The sequence below is a fragment of the Ammospiza caudacuta genome, chromosome 3 (genome assembly GCF_027887145.1).
Source record: "Ammospiza caudacuta isolate bAmmCau1 chromosome 3, bAmmCau1.pri, whole genome shotgun sequence".
In the NCBI taxonomy this organism is placed as follows: Eukaryota; Metazoa; Chordata; class Aves; order Passeriformes; family Passerellidae; genus Ammospiza; species Ammospiza caudacuta.
In genome coordinates this window covers 115,710,664-115,728,957 of record NC_080595.1, presented here as the reverse complement: position 1 = coordinate 115,728,957, position 18,294 = coordinate 115,710,664, and the positions used below count along the sequence as shown (strand labels likewise).

Genomic DNA, 18,294 nt, shown 5'->3' with positions numbered 1-18,294 from the left:
TTTTGATGGACTTAGAAGTATTTGTCTAGTGCAAATTAATTCTAAATTTTCATCCCAGCTCCCTTTTTGCCCTCTCAGTGTCTGTTTATCATCACAAACTTTGCTCTGTTGCCTTGTCTTTGCACTTTGATGCTCTCTGGTGAAACCAGGTTACCTCTACTGCTTTTTGCAGATTTGTTTTGGGGAAATCAGGAGGGAAACAATGATCCCTGTCTTCTTTATATTTATAATAGAACTGTCAGAGTAGTTTAATAAAAATTGTCTATGAAGGAGAAGTTTTCAGAGTAAATAAAAAAATCTTTTTTTTTTTTTTTTTTGTTATGGGTTTCTGTCTAAAGTTCTCAGGTATAAGATCTGCACATTTTTTTCTAAGCTCTTTGGTGGTTTCCAGCTTCAGAAAGAGTCAAAACTGTCACATTTCAGAAACCAAACCTTTTAATCAGAGATCTCCTCCAAGTAGTATTCTCTTACTGGATTTATTCTAGAGAGACAAGGAGAAAACCACAATTTTTGTAGTTTTAATAGAAAATATTAAATATTAGAATATCTTACTCTCATTTCTTGTTTTTCAAATTCCAGAATAGTTATTATTTTCCAACTCTTCAGCTTGCTATTAATAGATGTTCCCAGGTATTATATTTACCTCCATTTATCACTTTTCAAAGCTCTTCTCATATGACATATTCCTCACATTCCTATTATTCTTTGCTTTCTGTTACACCCATTTATTTAAGGAAATTCTTTGCGTTGCATAACAGTGGCACAGAGGCTTGGCAGCTAAAAGCTGTAAAGTTTTCAGGAAAAATATCAATCATGTTTTCTGTTATATTGACATGAAAGCAATTCCCTTTCTAGACTGAAGCTGGGTTACTAAATCCAGGTATGTTGTTTATGTATTTATTATTGATTTTTAAATCTAAGCTTTTCTCTGTACAAGAGCAAACCCCCAGAATGGCTTTGGTTTGGGATATTGGACCCATTTTTGGCAATAAATCATGCCTTAAAATTATTTTCTGAAGATTTGGCTCTTTTGCTCCTGCTGTGTCCTGGGATATCATTCCCTTTCCAGCCAAAAGGGAATTAATGTTTTCCATTTGCCTTCTTCAGAACGACTCACAGTTGAAGCAAAGGGGTAACACTCAATATTTGGGCTATTGAGGAAGGGTTAGATGGGATATTGGGAAGGAATTGTTCCCTTTGAGGGTGAGGAGGCCCTGGCACAGGGTGCCCACAGAAGCTCTGGCTGTCCCTGAATCCCTGGAAGCGTCCAAGGCCAGGTTGGATGGGGCTTGGAGCAGCCTGGGACAGTGGAAGGTGTCCCTGCCCATGGCAGGGGGTGGCACTGGATGAGCTTTAAGGTCCCTTCCCACCCAAACCATTCCAGTATTTCCCAGAGGAAACAGTTCCTTCAGCCCAAAAGATCCAACAGGAACCTAAACTGAGAAGTTCAAGACTGAATTCTGCCCAAACATGGAATCTGAAATTGTCGGTCACTAAATCTTTCCTGTAATGTGAAAATTTTAAGCATAAAAGCACAGAATGCTTTGGGTGGGAAGGGACCTTAAAGCTCATCCAGTGCCATCCCCTGCCATGGGCAAGGACACCTTCCACTATCCCAGGTTCATCCAAGCCCTGTCCAACCTGACCTTGGACACTTCCAAGGATCCAGGGGCAACCACAGCTTCTCTAGGCTTCAAGCCCCATACAACTTCCAGGGAGTACCTTTGCATAACCCATTTGCCAGAAAATGCAATTTATTGGAATATAAAGGCTCCATCCATTGAATGTGTCAGTTAAGGGTCAAATTTGGGCTTTAAATGAGAATTTTTTTGATGTGAGAATATGGATTTGTTCCCCAACTCCATAGCTAAAAGATTTCAACTCCACTATATAAAAATTATATAGAACTTGTAGTTGGGTCAGAGTCTTCCTCATCAACCATGATGAAAAGAAGATAACTGAAAAGTCCCAATTCTTTGCACAGATGAGTTTGGCATAGAAAAGCTTCGTTAAAGCCAAATGAATAAAGGAAAAAGAGAAAATCCACTCTTATATTCCCAGCCTTTAAGGCTGGTAAGAGCTCCTTGCATTATTTAGTTTGACATTTTTATATTATAGATCATTATGTTTCATTGTGTTACTGTTTTATCAAGACCTATCACTTTTTCCCTTTAAGTTTAGCTGATATTTGACTGAAGAGTCTCTCCCAGAAGGAAATCTGATCTGATTTGAAAATGTCAGGAAATGGAGAGGTGTTTTACAGGACATAGGTTTAGAGGAGCATCCCAAGATCCAGTGGTGCAACTGAGCAGGGACCATTCTCCATATCCACATTGAAAGGCTGGTTTCCATTTGGAATTCCCTGGTTTCCATCTCTACCTTTGACTCTTGATCTGTCTTTTCATTGCTTTCTTAAAGGCCCCTTTTGCATCCCCTTCCCATTCCATGCTCATCTCCTTGAGTTAAAAACCTCCAGGGGTTTCTTTTGGAAAGGGTAAATTCATCTGGAACCTGGTGGCTGTCACTGAAACGACTTTTCAGGATTCCTTAGTGCCAAGGTTGATCTCACCAGAGCCATTCCTACAACCCCTTTTCTCTCTGAAATCCCAATTCAGGCCCTATTTCCTTTTATTGCAGTGTGGCAATGAAATTCCATGTTTATTTCCACCCTTGCCTTTACCTCAAAGGTTGTTCCCCACTTGCAGGTACCAGGTGTGTCACTTTTTCCCTCCAGCAGAGATTTTACCTCTGACTTCTTTAATACATTTTTGATTCAGTGGCCCCAGCACAGCAAGAAATGTCTTTGTAAGACCATCCCATCAGCTCCTCATCTGAGTTATCCACAGAATTTATAAATTGAGACCTTATATTTCTTTGGAATTCCTGATGAAGGGCTTTAAGAGCAGCAGGCTCTGTAGCAGTCCCTGCAGAGGACAGATAAAAATGCTGCCATTCAAGCCTTGCTCCCTTTGGACCATTTTTTTTTTTTAGAGATGTCATTTAGACAATTCTTAATCCACTTAACATGTGCACTATCGATATGGGGGAGTGTTAATTTTTTAATCAGTCATGAAGTAATAAGTCAAATGCACTAATAAAGCCTAAGTTCCATCCATGCTATTACATCCCACATTTATTACAGCCAGACTTGTAATTTCATGGGAGGATGAAATGGAGTTTGGCTGACAGGACCTTGTATTCCATAGGACCATGGTGTTAATTATAAACTCATCTTCGACATTTTTCCTTCACTTGGCTGAAATTAAACCAGAATATCTTTTCTAGGAGCACATTCCAACTGGGAACAGGATCTGATCCACAGGACCAGGCCAGGCGGAGTCTAAAATAATCCCCTTTTAATGGCTTGTAGTGTGGACATTCAGCCTATAAAAACATAACCTATAATAAGTACAGTGAATAAGGAAAGTTTTATCATCTCCTTTTTTTCCTACAGGTTTATATAATTTATTTTTCCCCTTTTATTGGCTGTTCAATGTACAGCCATTTTACAAATAAAAAGGGTTTATAGCAGTGGTCTCGCTTCCAGATATTCTGTTCAGCAAAACCAATCAATACTCTGTTTATCAAACCCATTTTGCTGCTAAAGAACAGACAGGATTTTTAGCAAACAACAATGAAAATTTTTACAGCTCTGCCACAGAAATTTTAAATACTTGCAAATAAGAAACAGGTTCATTTAGTACTTTTGTTTGGCAAATAAAAAAAAAAAAATCAGTATTTTTTGTGAAAACTGCCAATCTTTCTTAATTTAATTCAAGTAGTTTACTGAAAAATATGAGCGTTTCTGTGAAGAAAAGTAACAACAGCAGCATGTTCAAGCCCATTTTTTATTGGCAGTTTTATTCTCTTGGTTTTGTTTCTAAGGGGTAAAAAATGAAGTCATTCTAGAAGGCACCAGAAATAGCTGTTCATTGTTTTATCAGCAAATTTTCTTATCTTTATGAATTTCCTCTTACTGGGTAATCCACCAATCCTCTAATAAACCAAATAAACAAAATTTAATAGCATTTTCTCTGCAGAGGCACCACACCATAGCTGCTGCATGAAGTACTTTCTGTAGGTATTAAAAAATACTTGATTTTCTGTGGCCCAGGCAGAAGTTTTGGGAAGTTTCTAGAATTTATGGACAATTTATTTTGATTTAGAACTGCAGGACTGGCCAGCCCATAGTGATAAATTGGCTTCTTGCTGGAGAGGATTGACATGTTTTGATAAAACTGGATGAAAAAAGAGTGTGGATCACACTGAGAAGTTAAAGAATGATATTTTCTAAAGCAGAAATTCACAGTGGTTAATAAACCAAGCATTACCTACTAGTTCAGTGCTGGTAAAGTCATTAAAGTGGTTTAAAATATAAAGAAGGAGGTAAAATAAATTAGCCACATGTTAGCGCCAGTGCAGAAGTACAAAATAATGGTCTGCTCCATTAAATTCTTTCAGTGTGGGGCAGGAATTCAAATAATAATATTTTAATGGAACCTTATTAAAAATCTATGAATCTGGTATTATTTCCATTCTTTTTATCCTCATTGATGTGAAGGCAATAATGTAAAGGGAAGGGGACACTCAAAATTTGGGCTTTCAGTATTTTAGTGCTGAACCTTTGGTTTATTCATTTAATGAATAGGAAGGTGCTGGAAATTTTGGAAGCAATAACCACGACATAATAAAAATTCCTGGGCTGGTTTGGAGGAAGAGATGCTCAAAAGCCCTTCCCATGACCAATATTTTGCATTTTCACTTGGGCCGTGACTTTGGATAGCAGTTTGGTTTAATTCCCAAATCGGTGAGTGCTGAAGCTTGGTTGTTTTCTTTATATTTCACATTGGCACCATGTGCCCATGGGTGCCCAGAGAAGCTGTGGCTGCTCCTGGATCCCTGGAAGTGTCCAAGGCCAGGTTGGATGGGGCTTGGAGCAACCTGGGATGGTGGAAGGTGTCCCTGCCCATGTCAGAGGATGGGATGAGATGAGATTTAAGGTCACTTCCAACCCAAACCCAATCTGGGATCCCAAAGATGATGTATTGTTGGTGTGACAAGCACAGGGGCAGTTCAAGGATTCCTGGAAGAGGTGAGAAAAGAGAGAGTTATTTTCTGAGAACTCTTTGAAAATGTGAGAGAAGTCATTATCTGCTCTTTGTGGAACACACAGGGAGCAGGAGCTGTAATGGGTAAGCTGTTCCTCAGACTCTGGGCCATTCTTGTAATGAAGAGCTGTTAAATGGATCTGAGTACAAATAAATGGGAAAAAAGGATCTCTGTGCTCCCTTCCAACCCAAACTATTGTGGGATTCTGTGATTTACTGGAGTCAGGACCTTATTTCTCAAAAGAGCCAGGCCCTTTTTTATTTCAGAGCCGAAGCAGGAGCAGTTTTGGAATTTTTGTGCTGTAGAATTTAATTCACCTGAGGCAGGGCCAGGTGGAGGTGGCTGCTGGGACACTCCCAGGTGAGGAGCTCTCCAGCCAGCCCTAGGAAGCTGCTCCACTTTCCCAGAGATAATTAAACGCTCCCTGGATCCAGCCAGTTAAAAAGAATGAGTTCTCTTCCCTAATCCCTCGGCTTGGGCACTCACCTGGGACATGATTAAGAAGGTGAGAGTCTAAATGCTCTTAGGGAGGAAAGGAATTGAAAATGTGTCACTCAGACATCTTTTTCTCCTGCTCTTTGCGGGGGGGGATGTTTTTGCCAGGGTTGGAATCCCCACTGAAGGAGCTCGCCGGAGTTAATCCTCTGGGAGAGGCCGTGTTTTCTAAGTGGGAAACGGATCCAGGATAAACAGACAATCTGCTCTTGGCGCTCAGCCCTCTTGCCTCGGTGTAATAAAGTCTTTCCTTCTGCTGGGAGGTGCTTCAATGGTTAAAGCCCTTCCAGAGCTGAAGGAACCGAGCTCCAGCACTGGAAATCTGATAATGGCTCTGATCAAGAAAGGGTTTCTGTTTGCACAGTGAGCAGCACATGGAATTATATTTATAATTCCATAAATCATTTAAAAATGTGATCCAGACATTGAGGGTTCTAGAAATGTCTGTGCTCGTTCAAACTTTTGCTGTGGGATATTAAAGATCCTCTAATTAAAAGCAGAGGGTGAACTGAGGACACCGTGACTCTCTGACAATATAAGTGGACATTTCAGGAGGAATTCTGAAGGAGGCACTGAGGTGAAGAGCTGCATGTCACTGAGAGAATCACATCTCCCACTCACATCATTTGAAATCCTTGCAGCTCCTCAGTGTCAGGCTGTTGAATGTTAAAGGCACGCAGGTTTTTGGAGAACAAGTGGGCTTATTGTTTCTCTTTGATTGCTGCCTCTCCGTTTTTAAGAGCTCTTACAAAAACGGTTTGATTAGAAATATTTCAATTGTTTTTTTCACCATACAGAGGAGTGGTGAGCTGGGTTGATGCTGTGTTCTTTTGGCATTGGATTTACCAAGTGTGTGAGACACCAACGAAATGGGATTATTCTGTTTTCATAGTCAGACTCAAGCCTAATGCAAAAAGTCACCAATGCTGAGATTGTTATTAGAAATAGCCACAGCAGAAAGAAAATCCACTGTATTGTGGAAAGGCTTTGAGGAAAATGAGAGGTGAATCTGGTAGGACCAGCAGCATTACTTCCTTTCTTTTCCCCTGAGGGTGAATATTGATTTGAAATCTATTCTAACAGTCTCTTAGCCACACATCTGAGGATATTTTTCATGAGGTCAGGCTATAGTTCTCAGAGGAGCACCATTATTTCCTTATTCTGGGAAAAAAAGGAGGCTGATCCTTTGAACTTCTGGATTAGCAGGAGCAGGCAGTGTTGACAAGGTATAATTGCTGTTTCAGTCAGGAGAAAAGGTAAAACCTCTGTTGTTTTTAAGTTCTTTAGGAAACTTTCCTGTCATCTAAACCTGTTCATCTTAGGCAAGTAATTTGCTCCTTAGTGATAAAAACTTTATATAAGCTTAATATTGCAAAAAATAAAAATACTGAAATCAGAAGCCACTCTTTAAGGTGCAAACTCTCGGTGTTCCCAGGTCTCAGTCCGGGGCAGGTTCGAGTGGTTCCAAAAATGGGAAAGGGAAAACAGTCCAGGCAAAAATTCAGACTGCTTAGCTAAAGTAATGAGCAGAAGCAAAAAGCGAGAGCAAAGCAAAAAGCCAAGCAAAAAGCAAAAGCAACACAATGTACTGCCCTGTCTGTGTGTCCTGCCAGCTGTGGGGGAATGGCCGATAACAAAACCAAAACAAAACATTTGCTCTTCAGAGCTAGTCTTGAAGGCACAGAACAAAATATCCAGCATAAACAGAAAACACAAATGGGGATTCAAGCATCACAATGTCACCCTAGGACACGTGCCCACAGAGATGTGCCCTGCCCACTCTGTGCCTGTGTGACTGACGAGAACCATGTTGGTTTGGGTGAGCTGGACATGCCACTGGTTGTGCTCTCTCCTTTTTTTCCTCAAGCTACAGCAAAAGTCCCAATTTGGGCTCCACCAAATTAATTATTTTTGCTGATCAATGACATTAAACCACGACATCTGGAATAAATTCCATCCCTGACCGAAGCTGGCCGTCAGTTCTTGTTGAAGACCATTTCACTTCGTTGTTAAGCCAATTATCTCTAAGTTGTGTTTTTATTCTGCTGAATGGGTGATCCTTCCTGCTTTCCACCATCCGCATTTGGCTTCAGGTAATGAGATGTTTCCCTGGCCTGTAAAAGGCAGGGAGGAATTGGGTCACAGTTGGGGACATCCTGCAGGACAGGGGGACCTGGCTTCACTCCAGCTCCCAGGAAATCTGGATAGTCTCTTTTCATCTCACTGAGCAGATCTTTGCTGCACTGAGATAGGGAGCCATTTGATTTTATCAGATTTAGACTACAGGTGTCTCAGATGTGTCCTCCTTTACTCCTCTGCATTCCAGACTAATTTTAATCCCAATCTTTCAAATCCCTTTTATCAGCTCTCTGTGCCTTGTTTAGGTTTTGTTTCACCTGCCCCGTTAACTGTTAAAATTCTGTCACACGTTGACCCATTGTTGCTCTTTAGTATTTCCCAGCATCCTTTTTATTTCTCTCCATTTTTTTAAAATTCAAATTTCTTCTCATGCCTCTATTGAACTCCCCTCAGTTACTCACAGAATCTGATTTTTCTTGTTTGGTGACAGCTCATTCTGGAGCCAGCCCTGGGCCAGATTCACCCTCTGTGGAATTCCTTGGTTCTGTTGAAATCAGTGGAATAAATCTGGAGTTTGTTCTGGTGTCAATTAAATAGAAACCTCCCTAATGTGATCAAGGAACTTAATATGTCCCCACTAAAAGACAGATCCAGTTTATTCTTTTGATATTTACTTCTTATGATTTAATTGAAGGATGAAATTTTTTTCCCCATTCATGAATATCTAATTTTAAAATGATAAAATATAAAACATATATAAAACCTAAAATGCACTTTGTTCAGTGGACTCTCACCTGAGAAGTCTGAGCACTCATCAATATCACAATTAAAATTGAAATTAATTATGTGGCCAGATCCTTCAGAAGTTGGATTTTTCAATAATATTGTGAGTCATAAACAAGTCAGATATGAAAAAAAAATTGTCCAGAGTGTAACTGAAAAATAAGTATAATATTTTTGTAAGTGCTGTAACATCTGCTAATCTTCCTTGTATTTCTGCTGTCATGAAATTTGAAGTTCAGCCACCAGGCTTTCTTTGACACTTTTGAGCCTGTTGGATATTGTGAAACAGTTTGGAGTTATTTGTATGTTCATGTGTAAACACACCCTTGACATTTGTTTTTATCATCATCAATATTATTGTCATTGATACAGAAAAGGGGGATGAATGGGATATGCAAAAAATGCTACCAAGTGATATTATTACCAGTGATATTATTATCTCATCAATATGATATAAAAACATCAATATGTTTTTATCATCATCAATATTATAATAATCATCACCAATTATTAAATGATTATCATTACTATAATTTTATAGTAATGATAATTATTTAATAATCAATAATATTATCCATATCTCCACGGAAAGAAAATCCAATCAAGACAGCTTAGACATAAGAGTTTTCATATTTTAATACTCTATTTAGAATATTTAAAATATTTTGCTGGTTTTCAGTTATATATTTGTTAGAATTTTTAATTTTTCCTCCTTTAAGCTAACAAACTGCTGTAATAACATCATTGTTTCCTTTCTTTGTCTCTCTACACAGTTTATTTCATGATGGCCCTGTCTGAACAAACAGATTTAGTAGAGTTGACATAAATATATAATATTGTGCAAAAAAGCTCAGGTACAAATGGTGCTAAATCCAAGCATTTTTAGGAAAACATGAGACAAAACCAAAGGACCGTGCTTGGAATCGCAGAGACAAAACCCTGAGTGTGCCCTGGCTAATTGTCACTGCTAAAATCTGATTTTATTTTGAATTTGCAGGCAGAACTGGGCACGCCGAGGCCGTCCGGGTGGTGTTTGAGCCACAAAACATCAGCTTTGAGCAACTGCTCAAGGTCTTCTGGGAGAATCATGACCCGACACAAGGTAGAGTGATGAGCGAGCCAGTATTTAATTATCTTACTAATTACAGCTGGGATAATTAGTGTTTGAGCTGCATGGAAGAGATGAACCTTGAAATCACACTGGAGCTCAGGAATATGATTGCAGACATTTATTGACAGAGAAAGAGAGGGAGAGGGAGAATGGGAGCACAGAAGCTCCGAGTGCCCCTCCTCCCTTACAGCTGCCTGGGCTGGGAAAATTCCCACAGAGTGGCACGGGAAACAATGGAAAATTCTCTTCAACTTTGATTATGACAATTTATTCTGTAATTTCTTTTGTCTCTTCAATTGGAGTGTATTTCTTTGCATCTTCAAAATTTCTATTATTCTATTCTATTTTATTTTACATTACCTTATTTTTAAAATTTTATTTTATTTTGCTTTATTTTATTTTGCTTTATTTTGATTTTTTAAACCAAAATAAAAATTTAATTTTTTTTAAAAATTAAGAGAAATTAAAATATAAAAACCCAAAAGTTTTGCTTTATTTTGGTTTTATTTTACCTTATTGTTTTATTTTTGTTATTTTATTTTAAAATTTTATTTTATTTTATTTTGCTTTATTTTGGTTTTTTAAACCAAAATAAAAATTGAAAAAAAATTTTTTTTTTTTTTTTAATTAAAATATAAAAACCCCAAATTTTTGCTTTATTTTGGTTTTATTTTATTTTATCTTATTTTATTATTTAATTTTATTTTATTTTTATATTTAATTTAATTTAATTTCATTTCATTTCACTTTATTTCATTTCTACCCAGGCCCTTTATCCTTCATCATAACTTGGGATTTTACATATTTCAACAGTACTGAGTATATTTTGTGATTAGAAAAAGGGAGCAAAAAGGAGTTAGAGATGTTGTGCAGAGGCACCAGTGGATCATTCTACCTATCTGCCTTATCCAAACCTTTGGATTTAATTTATCCTATTTGGCAGAGGTTTTTGTGCTGACAAGACCCACATCTGTGCAAACAGAAATGGGAAACTGTGTGCAGAAAACATTTTGCATGTTTATAGAGTTCCAATAAACCTCATCCCTTCTCCCATCTCCCAGAAACGCTGCACACAAGTAACTCATTTCAATATTTGAACAGCCATCGTAATTATGCCACTTGTTACCGCATCTGGGAACAAAAAAATTGCAGATGATACCTCCAAAATGTGATGCCATCCCAGGAAAGAGAAACTCAAAGAGGGACCCAGGGACTATTGTGGATTAAGTGTCTTCCACTGAGCCCAAAGTGGTTATTGCAACTTCTGCTGTATGGAAAGGGCTTGAGTCAGGAATTTTCTGTCTGCAGGGCCAGGAAATCAGAACATTTTGTGCAGTTCCTCTGTTGCCATCCCAAGGATCTATGGAAATATTGCTGGGGGTTTGAAGAGGGGCAAAAAAAAGGATATAGAGCCCAGAAAACCACCCTAGTCCTGGGAATAGACACATGAAAGAGGGAGAACACCATGTCATGGAGGGGTGGGTTGGATATCAGGAAAATGTTCTTATTTTAGAGGGTAGTTGGGCACTGGAACAGCTCCCCAGGGAGTGGTCACAGGCCTGGGACTGCCAGAGCTCCAGGAGCATTTGGACAATGTTTTCAGGGACAGGATGGGATTGTTGGGGTGTCCTGGGAGACCCCAGGAATTGGATCAACCATCCTGGTAGATCTCTTCCAACTCAGGATATTCTGTGATTTTATGATCAAGTCATCCCTGCAGGTACCTTGTGACAGGTTGAGCACCTGACCCCGATAAACCAGAGCAAGCTGCAGTAGCTGGGAGCTGAAGTTTGGGAAGCTCCACAGTGGAATGAAGCAGCTTCACATCCCTCAGTGTAATTAAACATTGGAGTCTTTTTCCATCACCATCCTTTCGAGCCTTTCAGATGGGATAATCCATCATTTTAAAAGAGGGGCTTGATCCCAGTCAGGGGAAGGCATCCTAAGAATCTGTCAAATGCAGTGGCCCATGCTGATGATTGATGAGCCTCCCTTTCCAGCCCCCTCCTTTAGAGCTGTGTTCAGGATAATTCATCTGCACAATTCCTGAAAAATTTGGAGCTCTGCCTTGAGAAAGGCCCCTTCCTGTGGCTGGGGGTTGGAACGAGGTGATCTTTAAAGTCTCTTCCAAACCTTTCCAGGATTGTGTGATTCTAAGACAATCTCCACCCTCAAATCACACTGCTGGGCCTTCCTGGTTTTCTTGTAGAGTTTATGAAAGAGTTTCTCTTCCTGTCCAGCCAGTTCTTGGTTTTAGATCATTTTGTTGCAATTTTTTTTTTTTCTTTGGATTATCAGAAATTGGCCATCACCAGAGGGTGGCTTCTTTCTTTCAGGCTGGAGAAGCGAATCTTCAGGGTGAAATTATTGAGGCCTTCCAGTACCTACAGGGAGCCTACAGGAAAGATGAAGAGGAATATTTACAAGGGCCTGGAGTGACAGGAAAAGAAGAATGGCTGCAAACTGAAAGGGAGTAGGTTTAGATGGGTTATTGGCAAGGAATTATTGGCTGTGAGGGTGCTGAGGCCCTGGCACAGGGTGCCCAGAGAAGCTGTGGCTGCTATGGATCCTTGGAAGTGTTGGTCTAATCTCAGTCCAAGAATTTTGCAAAGCTCTTCACACCCCATTCATATTTCTTGATTTGAGAAAAACCTGAACCACAAGGTCCCAATGTCAAATTTCTGTTTTGTAGGGTGGGGATGGTGGGAGATCTCTAAGTTGGGATTGTTTCTTTGCCTCGATTTGTACCTATTCCCTGCTTTTAGCTGGCTGTGGGAAATGTGGCTTTATGTAAAGACACTGGAAGTGAGAGTTCCCTCCCTGACCTGCAATGTTTTTCTCCTTTGTGGTTGAGCTGTGTGCCCACAGTGAGTTTCATTCAGGCAGCCTTGTGGGAATGCAGGACTCAGTCTTCCAATGAGAAGATTTTGACTAAGAAGGTAAATGAGATGATTTCTTATTCATAAAATCCCACACAATCTTTGGGTGAATCCAGTGTCTCATACAGCAAGTGCTGAACTTCTTGAGTACAGCTATCATTCAAAAATACAGAAGCTCAGTGTGTTTTATCTTTTTCCAGAATTTGGGGTAACACCATTTCACCTCTTCTACCTCCAGCACAGATAATGGATTTATCTCATTGTTCTGATGTCATTAAACATCAAATGTGTACATTCTGTGGCAGATTAAGACCTTTCAGTATTGGTTTAGTTGGTACCAGGTTGCTGAAGAATACAGATTACCAGTCCCATCATTCATCATTGTATGAGTGTATTAATATTCAAAAATTCCTTCTTTCCAAGCAGTTGTCCTTTAGAAGAGACTGACACCTCACTGGGATTCAAATTGTCCCTGGGAAGGAGCCTGGCTCTTGTTTAGGGAAGCTCTGGAGTGCACAGAAGTCAATTGAAAAGCAGGAACCTTTGATCAAATCAAACGGTTGAAAGAGATCCTCCCCAATGAGCATCTCCAAAGTGTGGGGCCCTGACAAAGTCCTCCTGACTGTTAATTTAGGCTCTGTTTTATAATTCATTAGATTTGGGAGACTGAAAAAGCAACAAACAACCCCCTGACTTCTGCCAAGTGGCATATGGCTGTCATCTCTGCTCAGCCTCCAGTGCCCTGCTCAGCATTTCTGCTCTCCCAGGGATGAGCTGATCTATAAGAGGATTGCTCTGGATGGCTCTGTAAGGGCTCGAGATGTTGTTTCTCTGTCATTGATACAGAAAAGGGGGATGAATGGGATATGCAAAAAATGATACCAAAAAAATCTTTGTAGGTAATTTTATTTTTTAATGTTTGCAGAGGTGTAGGGCAAAGTCTGTATTGCCTGTTTTTTTAATGGGGCCATCCTCAGAGCTTTCCAGATTTTTTAGATTGTAAGCTTGACTATCTCCTTAAAGTTGCACCCTGACCATGGTCCTGCTGTCACATCCTTGCTGCCTATACACAGGGACTTGTACTTTCAGCCCATCAGTTTTGTGCCTCTTCTGTCGTGTCACAATTTCTGTAAAGTAATATTTGACTTCCCTGCTAGGAAAAAGGGTGATTTTCTCCTCTCTCCCCGACCTTTCAGCCAGATGCAAGCTCTTTGTTTGTGTTGACTCTGGCAATCACAAAGTTCTCTGCTCAGGCTGAAAATTAACCCTGCATGAATGGAAGTGAAACGTGGTTTCCAGCCAGGATTTAAATTGCCAGGAGCAGGGACGCTGGTGGGATCACCCGTCTGGCATCAGCACTGACCTGCAGTGCCTGAGCCAATTCCAAACCCTGCTGCTGTGCTCCTGGCTGGGGAGGAATGTGTCATGTTGCATCAGATCAGGAAGTTTGGCTGCTCTTTGTGGGGTGTCAGAAACTATTTCTCCCAGACCTTTGTAAAAATCAATCTGATACCAGAGAAGAGTGTTTGGTGTGGTGCAAATATGAGTCCTGTAAAGAGCTTTAATCTTGAGATTCTCCTGACCTGTGTGTGGGTGAAGCCCTTTATCTGTCAGGGATTTCAGCCAGTTCAAGGTGACTTTAAAGAAAGGCTCCTTCTTGCTTTCATGGTCTGTACCAAAGTCAAGCAGACAACAAAACTAATTTCTTTTAAGAGCAGCCTGGTCTAGTGGAAAGTGTCCCAACCCATGGCAGGAGATGGAACAAGGTAATCTTTTAGGTCCTGTTGAACCCAAACCATTCTGTGATGCTGTGAAAACGTGTTTGGGAGAAATGAAAAATCCACTTGTCTCCTTCAGCTCTGCTCCTTCCTGAGCACAGTTTGGGTATTTCTGTTTGTTTGGGTAGTTCTGCTCCCCACATTCCTCAAAAGTACCCAATCATTCCAGCCCACAGAAAACAATTCAGGTACAGCTACAATTCCTTGTGGTGAGTGCCTGTTGTCCATAAATCCCATAATTTTTCATTCCTTCTGCCTTTCTGTTTGGATTTTTGAGTTAGTGGCAGAGAGGAAGCCAGTTTTGGTTCACTCCACAGTTTTGGTCACTCTGACCACAGGGTGAAGGACAAACCTGTGGCCACTGCTGCTCAGGGGCTGCTGGAATTTCCTCTCCAGCCTTGTGGATCCTTTGTGAATACCCAGAGAACCAAAGTCATTGTAGGGCATCTCATTCCCCCTTTGCTGTCAGGGACAAGCCCTTATCTTGCCTGTGTTTGTGCAGGAAATGTAAGCAGGGCTGATGTTTTTCCAGCAGTTGAGGACCATCTGTCCTACAACAAACTCATCACCTGCCAGACTTGCTCAGAACATCTCTCAGTCCATATGTCTTATGTATCCATGACAAAGAAGAAATGTAGGAGCCATTTCTCCTCCCTGTGACCTTCCAAACATGCTGGCATTTACCCTTGGTGCTGATACAGGAGTTATCCAGATTAATATCTGCTTTTTGTTGTGCTGACCCAGTTTGCTTGCAGAGGGGATATTTATTTCTCCCCAGCTTTGAAGGCCTGTACTTTTTTTAGACATTGCATAAGGAATCTATCATCTGCAAATAATTAAAATTAGACACTAGAAATGACATTGTGTTGCTAATGAGCAGATGTGTCTACTTATACCAGTGGAAGAACAGCTGTACACATAAAAAACGCTGCAGCCACCCTAAACCAACATTTGGTATTCTGCTACAGGCCTGGAACTCCATTTGGAGATTAAAGGCAAAAAAAGAATCTCTCATTTTTATGTTTTGCCTTTACATTTTTGTAACTCGCTTCCCTTTTATAATTTGAGTGAGATTTGTGAGTCTCAGATTAAAGCACCTTTGTCATGTATTTCAAACGTTATAAAGAGCCTTGATGGTCTCAGCATTATTACAAGGTGTAACAAAAACCAGTAGAAATACGAAATCTATTGTCACCAGGCATATTAAATATATTCAAAATAGAATTACCAGCCCCTCGGGGAGCCATTCTTGGTCCAATACTCCTCAATATTTTCATTAATGACTCGGAGGATACAGTGAAGAGGATGCTAATTAAATCAGTGGTACAGACATTGCTGGGAGGCTCTTGAAGGAAGCGAATAAAGCACAGCCCTGTGTGAATAAATTACCAAAAGCCATGGAAATCGATGTGCCAGGACACAATAAAGATAAATGTGAGGTGGTTCCTGCAGGGATGGACACTCAAGAGTAGAACTGGGTTGTTTGATGGGAGTCTTTCTGTTGTCTTCTTCTAATTCCTTCTCTTTCCAATGAAATCCCAGTGGTGGGACAGTTGATTGATGGTGATTCATCCCACCAGCTATGAATTTAGTCCCCTGCCCAAAACCACCTCCAAAATACCTGTGGTCTGGGTTTTTCTAAAGTAGCAAAGTCTTTGCCAGAGTTGTACTTTGGAAATGCAGCTTCATCTCCTTCCTGAACTGAAGTCTTGTGTTTTGTTGTTCCCACTCTTTGTGTTTCTCCAGGAGTAAACAGGCATTAAAAATAAATTGGTGTTATTAGGCTGCTTTGCATCCCCAGGAATTTCAGCTGCTGTGCCCTAATTTGCACGTTAGACTCTTCTTATCCATATAAATTAGAATAGACTTTTCCTGACCTATATTTGCAGTTTAGGAGATGATGTTTTCCCTGCATCTTTCTTAATGAAGGGGATTATTAACCAGAGCAGTGGTTTGCTGAGGTGGGCTGAAAACTTTGCATTTTGAAGTGAGTGCTGCTGAATCAATTCTGGCTCAAGGGCAAAAGTCCTTCTGGGCTCTGAATTCCTCATTCAACTGCTTTTAGGTTCTTTATTTTACACCTGACAAGAATGTGTGGACCATTCCCCCAGAACTACTGAAAACTAAAACTCTGACACTGTGGGAAACATGAATCCACCTGAGGGAGGTGAGGTTTATACTGGAAGAATGAGATTATATTATATATATATATATATATATATATATATATATATATATATATATATATATATATATATATATATAAAATAAAGATATTTATTTTATAATATAAAATAAAATATCATGTGGGTCCCTTCCAACTCAGAATATTCTGTGACTCTGTGATATAAGAATTAGATGATCTTTAAAGGTCCTTTCCAACCCAAACCATTCCATGATGCCGTGGATCTATCCATGAAGCCAATGGGAATGTGATGGGAATAACAGCATCTAAATTTTCATGTGTTTGTAGAATTAGGAGAGGGCAACCTTAGAAAGTCTTTTTCTGCAGAATTTTTTGATGGATTGCTCCTAATCCTTAGGCAAGGGAAACAATAGATGAAGTCAAAACAAAGAGATACCAAACATTGTTTTCTTCTTCAAATAATAGTGAATTTACAGTACTTGGGTCTGGAAATCTGAGGCACTGAAGCGTGGCATCATTAATCATAGTTTATGGTGATTATTAGTAGGCTTTTAATCTTTGTTTTCATGTATAATTAGGTACAAGAGGTCAAAGCTGACTCTCTTCTGAACAACAATATTTTCAATGAATGACTGTTTTTCTCTGCTTGCAATTTCCTTGTGCATATTTATAGGAGCACACTTGTCTGTGTTTTGAGAGAGCAGTGTCCCATGAGCTTATCTGCTGATAAAAGCAAATGACAACACTATTATTTTTATTATCACTAATTATTTTTATTACTATCGCAACAGCACCTGGTGGATCAGAGTGGGTTTGGATTCGTAGTGCTGGCAAATGCCTAAATTGAGGCAAGGCACTAATGAACAGCACATAAATGAAGAGAAAGGAGAAGGCACATGAAGAAAACAACAGCAAATCTGTGTGGTTCCATAGCTGAGCCCATGTGGTAACTCCTCTGAATCCCTGCATTTTTTAATTATGTTTTTCCCCATTATCAGTTGTTGCCCAGTTTTTTGTAACATCACAGCAAAGTTAAGCCCTGAAGAAAATCAGCAATGAGGGCCCAATTCTGGTGCCAAAACAGAAGTGCCTTCGCCATATCAGCTGCTTTTGGGTATTATCCCTGTTTTCCAGCAGTTAGAAAATGTGGAGCTCAATTCTGCCTTCTGTCATATCCTCCAGTCTCTTCCACACATCCCTGCTGCATGCATTTTATTGGGGATTGCAGGCTATCAGGATCTCCAGGCAGGCTTGTCTCACCAGCACAGCCTGGAGGGATAAATGCTAAGCTAAATCCACTTAAATTTAGATGTTTCCATGGGCATGGAGGGGCTCAGCTGCCACAGGTGTGGGAAGAGCTGGACAACACAGTTGACTCAAATGAGGCATCAATGTTTGGTCAGTTTTGGTAGCATAAACCAAACCTCAGTTCCAGCTTCACCAATAAATATGAATAAAAATTTCATTCCCTTCCCATATTCATAGAATTGTGGAATGTCTTGAGTTGGAAGGGATCTTAAAAGCTATCACATCCCACCCACTACCATGGGCAGGGACACCTCCCACTATCCCAGGTTGATCCAAGCTCTGTATAACCTGGCCTTGGACTCTTCCAGGGGCAGCCACAGCTTCTCTGGGCACCCTGTGCCAGAACCTCCCCACCCTCACAGCCAGGAAATCCTTCCCAAATCCCTCTATTCCTGCCCTCTGGCAGTGTGCAGCCATTCCCTGTGTCCTGTCCCTCCATCCCTTGTCCCCAGTCCCTCTCCAGCCCTCCTGGAGCCCCTTTAGGCCCTGGAAGGGGCTCTGAGCTCTCCCTGGATCCTTCTCCTCTCCAGGTGAGCACCCCCAGCTCTCCCAGCCTGGATCCATAGGATCTCCAGCCTTTGGAGCATCTTTGTGGTTTCTTCTGGA

The 18,294-nt window shown here is 40.3% G+C and overlaps 1 protein-coding gene across 2 annotated transcripts in view; it reads left to right on the top strand.

Moving 5' to 3' along the window:
* Positions 1-18,294, top strand: part of MSRA (methionine sulfoxide reductase A) — a 240,447-nt gene that overhangs the window by 133,018 nt on the left and 89,135 nt on the right. For both annotated transcript variants that reach the window (XM_058801816.1, XM_058801817.1), the window contains exon 4: positions 9,464-9,568. In XM_058801816.1, coding sequence (XP_058657799.1) covers positions 9,464-9,568 — 105 coding nt within the window. The remainder of the gene's footprint in view (positions 1-9,463; positions 9,569-18,294) is intronic.